Source organism: Anabrus simplex, chromosome 2, assembly GCF_040414725.1.
Source record: "Anabrus simplex isolate iqAnaSimp1 chromosome 2, ASM4041472v1, whole genome shotgun sequence".
Lineage (NCBI taxonomy): Eukaryota > Metazoa > Arthropoda > Insecta > Orthoptera > Tettigoniidae > Anabrus > Anabrus simplex.
In genome coordinates this window covers 511,009,326-511,021,425 of record NC_090266.1, presented here as the reverse complement: position 1 = coordinate 511,021,425, position 12,100 = coordinate 511,009,326, and the positions used below count along the sequence as shown (strand labels likewise).

Sequence of the window (12,100 nt, the reverse complement as noted above, 5' to 3'; positions counted from 1 at the left end):
TGATTTATCACGAGCTGAGAAGAGTGAATCTAAGATTGAGAAGGAAACGCAACCAACTCAAGTTACATCCGACCTAGCTAACCATACTTGTATAAATCAAGTTGTCCTACAAACACTGATGGCCAAATTGCAAGGGAATGATAAACAGAAAACAGTACGAGCATTCTTAGACAGTGGCTCACAGCGAAGTTACCTCCTTCAGAGTACAGTTAAAGAGCTGAGGCTAGAACCTTGTGCAGAAGAAATGGTAACCCATGTTTTGTTTGGGGGAGATCAAACTTCTAGCATTAAACACAACAGATACAAAATCAGCATAGGAAGAAATGATGGACAATTCAGTTGTGAAATAGAGTTACGGGATCATCCTAGAATTTGTCAGTCGATTCCACGAATGTCAAGATCTTCGGACTTGTTGCAAGAGTTGAAAATGAAGAGGATATGGATCAGTGACCTGGATGATGATTTCCCCGAGATTGAGCTCCTCATAGGAATGGATGTATATGCCAAGATTCTCACAGGAAAGACAGTCCAATTGAAGAATGGACTCCTAGCCGTGGAAACGAAACTCAGATGGACTTTCGCTGGTGAGAGGCAAGACCCGTCTGTTGATGTTAATCTGAGTAACCTCACCATCTCAATGGCTTGTGCCGATATGCGAACCATATCTGAGCTTTGGAACCTGGAGACTATTGGTATCTGTGATCAGGTAGAAGACAAAACGACTGAAGAGGTCAAACAGAATCTCCTTAGCACTTTGAAAAGAGATGGCAATGGTCGCTATATAATAAACCTCCCACGGAGAAAAGGTCACCCCGAGATCAGTTGCAATAAGCATATTGCAGAGAAGAGACTTGAATCTACAACTGATAAGCTGATGAAGGCAAACCTATTCACCAGTTACGATCAGATTTTCACCGAGTGGAAGAAAGAAGGATTCATAGAAGAGGTACCGAATGAAGAATTAGAAAGATGCTGTCATTATCTTCCTCATCGGCCAGTAATTAAATTAACAAGCTGGACAACTCCTGTTCGTCCTGTCTTCGACGCATCCTGCAAGACAGAAGAAGGTGTTTCACTGAATTACTGTCTAGAGAAAGGGGCCAATCATGTTCAGTTAATTCCAGAGGTACTCCTCAGATTTCGGGAGAACGTAATTGGAGTTACTTCAGACATCCGAAAAGCCTTCCAAATGATTGAGGTTGCTACAGAAGATCGTGATTTCCTGCGTTTCCTATGGTGGAAAAATTGCGATATGAAGAAAACCAAAGTTTACAGACAATCACGAGTGGTTTTTGGAACTACCTGCAGTCCATTCATACTAGGCGCTGTAATAGAACACCATATTACCAACGTACGTAAGGAAGACAAATCAACAGCACATAAATTGATGGAGTCGATGTATGTCGACAACTGTGTGACATCGGTAGCTTCGAAGGAAGAATTTGATACATTTCGAACTGAGAGCGTTAAACTGCTGAATGATGCAAAAATGGAACTTGGGAATTGGGAATATTCAACAGAAGGAATCACAGCAATGGAGGACAGTGAAATATAGAGGACAGTGAAACTGAGAAGGGATACATCACAAAGGTTCTCGGACTACAGTGGAACAGAAGATCGGACACACTGAGTGTTGAATTTAATACAGAATTTTTAGCTCTCCCAGAAGTATTGACGAAGAGAATCTTACTTTCCTTAATACACAACATTTTTGATATCATTGGGTTTCTCACTCCAGCACTTCTCCCATTCAAGCAGTTGTTGCAGAAGGCATGGTACGTAGAAAATGAAACCAAGAAGATCAAACAGAAGTGGGACACACTATTACCTGAGAGTATCGCTGATGAATTTCGTAAGCGTTATCAAGAAATAAACTGCTTAAGGGAAGTGGAAGTTCCTTGACTAATCACGGGCGGTGTGAAGGAAAGGCATCGATGGTCGCTTCATACCTTCGTAGACCCTAGCCAACACGCTTATGCTGCTGTGATATTTTTACGAACTGAAAGTGACGAGAAAGTTTCAGTTCAGCTGCTGATAGCTAAATCCAGGGTAGCCCCACTTAAAACCATCACTATTATCACTATTCCCAGGCTGGAATTAATAGGCTGCCTAGTTGGAAGTAGACTCGCATCAACAGTTAAGTCTGCTCTACATCTACAAAATGTGAGATAATATTTCTGGAGTGATTCTTCAACCGTATTAGCCTGGATAAGAAAAGACGAATCATGGGCTACATTTGTTGGCAACAGAGTAAAATAGATCAGGAGTTTAACAACTCCAGAGGACTGGAAACATATTCCAGGAATACACAATCCGGCTGATCTCATATCAAGAGGATGTTATCCGACCCAGCTGAAGGAATCGTCGTGGTGGAAAGGTCCGGAATGGTTAAAACGACCAGAAGAAGAGTGACCATTTAATCAGCTGGAAGACAATGAGGATGAAAGCACAATCCTGGCAGAAAGGAAGAAGTTGGACTGCACTATGACAATGCTAAGTCTAGAAATGACAAAAAAATTGCGTTTTTATGAACGAGTTAGGGTTGTGGCATGTGTTCTTAGATTTTGTAGTAATGCAAGGAAGATTAACTGCCATTCAGGTCCCCTACACTTTTCAGAAATTAAGGCAGCAGAGCTGATTGTCATCAAAGGTATTCAATCAGATTCATTCCCAGCTGAAGGTGATAATGTCAATGGGATAAATGTTGTCAGAGACGAGGAAGGTCTCATTCGAGTGGAGACCAAGATTGTGATGAGAGAGGATCTAATGAACTTCAGATACCCATTGTTGCTACCTAAGGAACATAAAATAGTTGAGGCACTGATTATGGAGCAACATCGACTTCATTGTTATGCCGGTTTGCAGTTTTTAATGGCTTATTTGAGGAAAAAATATTGGATAGTGCAAACTAGGAGAACTGTAAAAAAAGTGATAGCAAGTTGTCTGCAGTGTAAACGTCATAAACTAAAGAATGCTGAAACAGAGTCTGCCCCTCTACCTAATGATCGAGTAAAGGATGCCAATGTTTTTGAAGTGGTTGGCATTGACATGGCAGGACCATTAATTCTGAGAGGTAATTCTAGGGTATAGGTTGTTCTCTACACCTGTGCCGTCTTCCGGGCAGTCCATTTGGAACTAGTTTCGTCATTAAGTACCGAAGCTTTCATTCTTTCATTGAGAAGATTTATCGCTAGAAGGGGCCGTCCATCCATTATCTATTCTGACAATGGTACTAATTTTGTTGGGACTTCCAATGCATTAAAAGGCCTAGATCTCAAAGAACTTCAGCAACAATCCAGGTTTCAAGAAATAGAGTGGAAGTTCAATCCCCCTAATACAAGTTGGTGGGGAGGATGGTGGGAACGTCTGGTCCGTTCCATTAAAGAACTGTTGAGACGAATGCTCCGAAGGTCTGTGCTCACTTATGAAGAATTACTGACTTAGCTTTGTGATGTAGAGGCCGTTATTAATGGACGTCCACTGACTTATATATCAGAGGATCCTGAGGATTTAAATCCTTTGACACCATCAATGTTTCTTAACGATGTTGGAGAGGGTTTTGTGCAAGATATTGATCATCTCGAGAAGGAGAAGTTCCAGGCACGCCTGCGCTACCGACAAGAACTGCAAGAACTGAAACAACGCTTTAGGAAGGAATATCTGTACCAGCTGATCCAGCGCCCCAAAGGAAAAGGAACGTCGACTCTGAAGGAAGGTGATGTGGTTCTGGTTGGTTGCGAGCAACAAAAGAGAGTGGAGTGGCCACTAGCAAGAATAGTGTCTCTCTTCCCTGGCAAGGACGGTGTATCACGGGTAGCCAAGTTAAGACTGAAAGATGGAACACTGATAAGACCTATTGAACGACTGTACCCTCTGGAGATAGACACTCGTGAGGACCCCTTAGTTTCCAAAGCCTCTTCACCTGATAATATTCCCCATGGGTACGGAACCCATAGTGGTCGCAGAGTGGTCCCCAATTCAAAATACTCTTCTTAAGTTATAGACTATGGAACTGTGCTGAAGAAAGTGTCCTGTGATATTCGCAGGCATAAGTTATTTGTGATATCAAAGTGACTGAAATTATTCCCACAATTTCAGGGTGGGAGAAATGTTGAGAATTTAAATTGTTTTGAATTGTGTAGTATTTTTACTCTCATTTGTTTTCGGTTGTGTATCGTATCATGGCGACTCTTGGACCAATGAAGTGAATTAGTGTTGTTGTCTAAGTCTGTAATCTATCACGATTATGTGTTGTTATTGAGTTTAAACAGTAAATATATTGAATCTATGGAGTCAGATCGAGTTTATTACAACAGGCTTTATTGTTCTTTGAGTTCGCGATTTGCCTCCGTACTTCTTCTCTGGAGAAAGGACGGATTCCTCTACTTCTTCCTCCCCGCCTGGGATTTCTGGGCGTGCTTCTTTGGTCTGGAGCACTTCCTTAAAATGTTCTTATCACCCGTTAATTGGAAGGTTTCTTGAGAAATAGGGCTGCTTTGGTGAGGCCACTTTGTACCATTTTTCTTTTGCTTGTTCGATAATTTTTTCTCCTCTTCTGCCGTGTATATCTTTTTGTGTTTTTCCAGTGTTTGTTTCTAGGCTCTTCTGGCGTTGTTGTATTCCCTTAGGTCTTCGTGCGTTTTTGTTTGTCTTGCCTTCTGGAGGGCTGTGATCGCGGTTCTCTTGCTGCGTAGCACTCCTGTGTGAACCATCTCTTGGCTTTTCTCTGTTTCCATTCTTTCTTGACTATTGCTTGTTTTATATGTCCTTCGATCGCGTCGTGTTTTTATTAGCATTGTTATTCCTCCTTTTGGCCTGCCTCTTTTTTCCTTGTTTGCGAACGAGTGCGCTGTATAGAAGTTATCTGTGGCCCACTGGGCTGTTAGGAATGTTTATGTGAGTGTTACTATGTCGTATTCGTCGAAGATGTCTTCCGGTATCATGTTGATTGCATTTCTTAGGTCTTCCATATGCCATAGTAGTGTTTTTATTATCACTTCTTTTCGCTGGTTCTTACAGCGCGGCATTTGTGCTTTGCCTTAAGAAATGAAATGGCCACACGATCGCTCCTTTGGGCCAGAAGGTTGGGTCCTCGGCGATCTAGTAGTGTTTAAACTCTATTCCGTTTCTGTATGCCTTGTTTCTTCCCATGACGGTTAACTCTTCCACTTCTATATCACAGTCGATATCGTTTTCCAGTAGGTGTTCTTTTACCATCTCTGGTGTGGTGGAGTTGTGTAGCTTTCCTATATAGAGCCACGCTCTTTCCTCGGCCGCCTTAGTTTATTTTTCCTCCGGTCGTTTGTGTTGTCCCGACTGTTGTTATTCTTGGGCGTCCTCCTCTTACCACTTTGTGTGAATGTTTCCTTTCTCTCCTCTTCTTCATCAGTCCGGTCTGAGGTACCACTTGTATCATCTGTTGAAGGTATGCTCCGGTCGCTCTAGTGAGGTTTGCTCCTTTATTTTTAGCTCCTGTTTTAGCATCCGTTTTACGTTTTGAAGTATGTGTTGTATCTGTTCCTTTACCTTTCCTATACTATAACCCTCTCTTCTCTGATGTCATTTGTGTGTGGGCGGGGGGGGAGGGGGGTGATGCTGGTCTGTTACTCAACTTCACTGGGTCACCTTCCCTGTTCCGCAATTTTCCGCTTGGTAGCGGTAGGTACTGGATTCTGTTTGTCTCTCGGTCGCCTTCCTCGTTCTGCTCGGCTCCGCTTGCTGGCGGTGGGTGCTGGTTACTGTTTGTAGAACTGTGCGTCTGCGCGGTAGGCATCGTTTCTTGTCTCTCGTGTAGTGTTTCGTACGGTGCCCGGTAGATGGCGCTTCTTGTCCCTCCCCTTCTCCGTTGTGTAGAGCTTCTTTTTCGTTTGCTGGCTCTATAGATCGCGCCACTTATCTCGCTGGGGCTGCCGTCTTTCCCCTTGTGTGGGGATTTTGTTTCGCTAACCTCACTTCCCTTGTGTTTTGAGATAGAGCTCGCTATTCTTTTTCGTGTGTATTTCATTTCTAAAAATCAGTTTTTGATCTCACTCACCGCTCTCTGGATAACTTCTCTGTTGTTTTTCTTCAAGTATCCGCCTTCTTCTGTTACACGGGTTATAACTTCGAGAGCGCTATTTACACGCTGCCCTGCAATTTCCGCCATGGTGCAATTCCTCGGTTTCCCATTTTCACACCAGGCAAATTCTGGGACTCTACCTTGATAATTAAAAAAACACAGTCATTATCTTCCTCATTGTAGCCTTTTACCATCCTTGTGTCGCCAAAATCCTTCGATGTATTAGTGCTATGTTAAATCACTAGCGAAGAGAGAGAGAGAGAGAGAGAGAGAGAGAGAGAGAGAGAGGGGGAGAGAAAGAGAGAGAAACAATTTAATTTTACATCAAGAGTTTCAGAAAGTTCACGATGAGGTATCCTGCGTGTTAAACTCTGAGCTACCGAGTAAGTGGTTTTTCGGCAGCCCTGAATATAGTTTTAATAGTTATAATGTTATTTGCTTTATGTCCTACTAACTACTTTTACGGTTTTCAGAGACGCCGAGGTGCTGGAATTTAGTCTCGCAGGAGTTCTTTTACGTGCCACTAAATCTACCGACACGAGGCTGACGTATTTGAGCACCTTCAAGTACCACTGGGCTGAGCCAGGATCGAACCTGCCAAGATGGGGTCAGAAGGCAAGCGCCTCAACCGTCTGAGCCACTCAGCCCGGTGAATATGGTTTTCACACCAGGGAAAGGCTGGTGCTGCACCTTAATTAGTGCCACGGTCGCTTCCTTCCCACTCCTAGCCTTTTCTTATTCTATCGTCGTCATAAGACCCATGTGTGTCGGTGCGACGTTGCAAAAGCCCCTCTATGAGTCAGCTTGTAAGACTAAACTGAAGTTATTATCATAATAATAATAATAATAATAATAATAATAATAATAATAATAATAATAATAATAATAATAATGTTATTGGTTTTACGTTTCACTAACTACTTTTACGGTTTTCGGAGACGTCGTTGTGCCAGAATTTTGTCCCGCAGAAGTTTTTACCTGCCAGTAAATCTACCGACACGAAGCTGTCGTATTTTTTTTGCTAGGGGCTTTACGTCACACCGACACAGATAGGTCTTATGGCGACGATGGGATAGGAAAGGCCTAGGAGTTGGAAGGAAGCAGCCGTGGCCTTAATTAAGGTACAGCCCCAGCATTTGCCTGGTGTGAAAATGGGAAACCACGGAAAACCATTTTCAGGGCTGCCGATAGTGGGATTCGAACCTACTATCTCCCGGATGCAAGCTCACAGCCGCGCACCTCTACGCGCACGGCCAACTCGCCCGGTAGCTGTCGTATTTGAGCACCTTCAAATACCACTGGACTGAGCCGGGATCGAACCCACCAACTTGAGCTCAGAAGTCCAGCGCTGTACTGCCTGAGCTTCTCAGCCTGGCACTTATTTTCTTAATTCGTTTCCTCTTACGACTTCACTTCCTGCCAATAGCGGCGATGGACTGGTTTATTAAATACTACTACTACTACTTATAATTATTTTATACAAACGTTCTTATGGTTGAGAGATAAGCTTATGTAGCCATATTCTGAGACACGTTTAGCCGATTCGTTCGTGTTCTGGATGGCAACACTGCAGCAGGCCCAGGGGCCTTAATGGGCTTAATTTGTACAATGTATATTTTGCAGTGAAAAACTACAATACAAACAAGACTTATTTCGATGAAGAGAAAATCAGTGAAAAACGAGATAAATTATCCATCATGATTCTGAATAAATAACTTTTAATGTTCGTTGCCGTATGAAGCAAGGAACAATACACAGAGCTGCGCCACAGCCCTCACACGTATATCCTGATTCCCTTCTCTTCTTCTTCGTCTTCTCATTCTTCCACCCCTTTGCACTTTGACAGAAATTCATCTGAGAATTCGAAAAAGTAAAAGTGATTTCATATGCCATCGTGTGGATACAAACGTAACTAGGTACACAGAACATTTATATTCGGGATTTGATTTTTATTTATTGCATACTGATAGGTTACCCGAACATTCATGGGATTTTACATTTTTCGTAAAATAAAATCAATTAAACATAATATCTAACTTCTGGAAAGTAAGTAAAAAGAGTATTACACAGTGTGTAAATTAAAAATACATGTTTAAAATTGCACTAGCCCCTTCTATTATGAATGAGAAATATTAACGCATTTATACCACTCTTTCAGTTTTACTGTTAGTCTTACCGCAAGCATGAAGGTGCAGACTTCATTAATGATGTCCTTGTCGGTGAAGCTTGGATTTTTCTCTCCAATGGTGATGAGGTAGTCCAGAAGACATTTACGTGGCTTCTTCTCTAAAACAAATAAAGTTCATTGCACATTGCGTAAACGATTTTGTTACTGCGCATGTTTACTACTGTAGTTGTACTTAATTTTATACTTATATAATATGAACTTTTCATGGTAATGAAGTGACTTAGAGAATTTGGTTTGGAGCGAATAGAGATCGGAATTGTCAGTAGTGAAAGGAAACTTTATGAATTTATAGTTATACCGTGGGCCGGCTCCGTGGTGTAGGGGTAGCGTGCCTGCCTCTTACCCGGAGGCCCCGGGTTCGATTCCAGGCCAGATCAGGCATTTTTACCTGTATCTGAGGGCTGGTTCGAGGTCCACTCAGCCTACGTGATTAGAATTGAGGAGCTATCTGACGGTGAGATGGCGGCCCCGGTCTAGAAAGCCAAGAATAACGGCCGAGAGGATTCGTCGTGCTGACCACACGACCCTTCGTAATCTGCAGGCCTTCGGGCTGAGCAGCGGTCGCTTGGTAGGCCAAGGCCCTTCAAGGGCTGTAGTGCCATGGGGTTTGGTTTGGTTCGGTTTAGTTATACCGTGGTCAACCATTTAGGATGTACAAAGTAGTCAAAAACCACATTAATTTATTCAACAAAATATTATAATTTTGTTAGGCAGTAAAGAATAGAGTCCACCTCTGTGGTGTATGGTTAGCGTGAATAGCTGTCACCCCCAGGGGCCCGGGTTCGATTCCGGGCTCTGCCACGAAATTTCAAAAGTGGCACGAGGGCTGGAACGGGGTCTACTCAGCCTCAGAAGGTCAACTGAGTAGAGGTGGGTTCGATTCCCGCCTCATCCATCCTCGAAGTGGTTTTCCGTGGTTTCCCACTTTTCCCCCAGGCAAATGCCGGGATGGTACCTAGCTTAAAGCCACGGTCACTTCCTTCCTTCTTCCTTGTCTATCCCTTCCAATCTTCCCATCCCACCCACAAGGCCCCTGTTCAGCATAGCAGGTGAGGCAGCCTGGGCGAGCTATTGGTCCTCCTTCCCAGTTGTATCCCCGACCCAATGTGTCTCACGTTCCAAGACACTGCCCTTGAGGCGGTAGAGGTTGGATCCCTCGCTGAGTCCGAGGAAAAAAACAACGTTTGAGAGTAAACAGATTAAGAAAGAAAGAAGTAAAGAATAGATATTAATAATAATCTAATTGTGAAGTAACAAGAATATATTTGGATGTAAAGTTGATAGGTAGTTTGTTAAAAATATAAATGGGACCAGCAAAATTACTAATGATCAAAAATGTTAAAAGGAGCCATATATTGTTATTATGACAAGGCATATATGATTCTTAGTTCTGGGTGATTTCCGACAAAAGAGTAGCGTTACAAAAATGTTGCAAAGTTTGCGCTGGGAGGACTTGGGAGAAAGGAGACTAGCTGCTCGACTAAATGGTATGTTCCCAGCTGTCAGTGGAGAGATGGCGTGGAATGACATCAGTAGACGAATAAGTTTGAGTGGTGTCTTTAAAAGTAGGAAAGATCACAAAATGAAGATAAAGTTGGAATTAAAGAAGACAAATTGGGGCAAATATTCGTTTATAGGAAGGGGAGTTAGGGATTGGAATAACTTACCAACTTACCAATAACTTCAATAAATTTCCAATTTCTTTGCAATCATTTAAGAAAAGGCTAGGAAAACAACAGATAGGGAATCTGCCACCTGGGTGACTGCCCTAAATGCAGATCAGTAGTGATTGATTGATTGATTGATTGATTGATTGATTGATTGATTGATTGATTGATTGATTGATTGATTGATTGATTGATTGATTGCGGTAACAGTCCGCCTCTGTGATGTAGTAGTTAATATGATTAGCCGCCACCCCGGGTTCGATTCCCGGCTCTGCCACGAAATTCGAAATGTGGTACGAGGGCTGGAACGGGGTCCACTCAGCCTCTGGAGGTCAACTGAGTAGAGGGGTTTCGATTCCCTCCTCAGTCATCCTCGAAGTGGTTTTCCGTTATTTCGTACTTCTCCTCCAGGCAAATGCCGGGATGGTACCTAACTTAAGGCCACGGCCGCTTCCTTCCCTCTTCCTTGCCTATCCCTTCCAATCTTCCCATCGCCTAGCAGGCCCCTGTTCAGCATAGCCGGTGAGGCAGCCTGGGCGAGGTACTGGTCCTCCTTCCCAGTTGTATTCCTCGACCCAATGTCTCACGCTCCAGGACACTGCCATTGAGGCGGTAGAGGTGGGACCCCTTGGTGAGTCCAGGGAAAAGCCAACCCTGGAGGGTAAACGGATTAAGAAAGAAAGAATTTCGGTAACAATTGAAGGAAATGTAAAAAAAAAAAAAAAACTTATTGATGAAATTCAGTCTAATGAGAGAGGAATTTTAACTATATACCAGGTGCTATTTTTTCCTAAAGTATGCAACCAGCTAGGAATTAAATGCCTCTTAGTCCTATGTTACGCAACATATTACAGCAATTGTATGTGTAGTTAGCACGATAGGCTTCCCTGTACAATGCAAAAACGGTACAAGAGCCAGTAAGTGAGGCGCATCTCAAAAATGTACCATTTTATGTAGAGCGGAGTCCAATTTTCTAATAATTTTTACTGTACTGTACAAACCAGAGTCACTCCTATAGCTATCGATAGAGAATTGCGCACCTGATTGGTCGCGGTGTCATAGAAAACGTGATACAGACATGTCAATTCACCGCCATTTTGTATAGTCTCATCACATCGAAATTGATAGAAACGTGTTTTACACACTATTTTATAATCTATGGCACGCAAATACTGTACGGTACTGCAGATGTGATAGCTTACGCCATGTAATTACCACCGTTAGAGCGTTCAATAAAGGCATAAAACCGGGCCATAAGGCTGTAACACATCAGTAACTTTTCGAAGCGGGAACTCCCTCCCTCCTCGGGAATACGGGTTAAACTCCCACGCTGGAAGTAGCCGCACGGAATTACGCATCGTAGGTCTACATGGATATGCTTCTTGGAGCAGTGAGAGTTCAAATCCTTCGTGAGTCATGATTTTATAAATTTTCATATGGTAGTCGCCTAGGCTTTCTTTACGAAGACTTGATTTTTATGAAGTCTAATATATTCTTCTAAGGAAGTTATAACAAATATTGCCACGTAAGCACTGACTATGGACAAAAATGCATTGTGAATACCACCTGAAACATTATGCTGGACTCTTTCTTTCTTTCTTTCTTTCTTTCTTAATCTGTTTACCCTCCAGGGTTGGTTTTTCCCTCGGACTCAACGCGGGAATGGGAAGATTGGAAAGGATAAACAAGGAAGAGGGAAGGAATCGGCCGTGGCCTTAAGTTATATACCATCCCGACATTTGCCTGGAGGCGAAGTACGAAATAACGGAAAACCACTTCGAGGATGACTGAGGAGGGAATCGAAACCCCTCTACTCAGTTGACCTCCAGAGGCTGAGTGGACCCCGTTCCAGCCCTCGTACCACATTTCGAATTTCGTGGCAGAGCCGGGAATCGAACCCGGGGTGGCGGCTAATCATATTAACTACTACATCACAGAGGCGGACTGTTACCGCAATCAATCAATCAATCAATCAATCAATCAATCAATCAATCAATCAATCAATCAATCAATCAATCAATCAATCAATCAATCAATCAATCAATCAATCAATCAATCAATCAATCACTACTGATCTGCATTTAGGGCAGTCACCCAGGTGGCAGATTCCCTATCTGTTGTTTTCCTAGCCTTTTCTTAAATGACTGCAAAGAAATTGGAAATTTATTGAAGTTATTGGTAAGTTGG

The 12,100-nt window shown here is 42.8% G+C and overlaps 1 protein-coding gene across 1 annotated transcript in view; it reads right to left on the bottom strand.

Annotated features, from left to right (window-relative positions):
- The window catches only part of Cyp4aa1 (Probable cytochrome P450 4aa1), a 267,954-nt gene that overhangs the window by 67,979 nt on the left and 187,875 nt on the right, over positions 1-12,100 (bottom strand). The window contains exon 9 of the mRNA XM_067140876.2: positions 8,235-8,344. Coding sequence (XP_066996977.2) covers positions 8,235-8,344 — 110 coding nt within the window. The remainder of the gene's footprint in view (positions 1-8,234; positions 8,345-12,100) is intronic.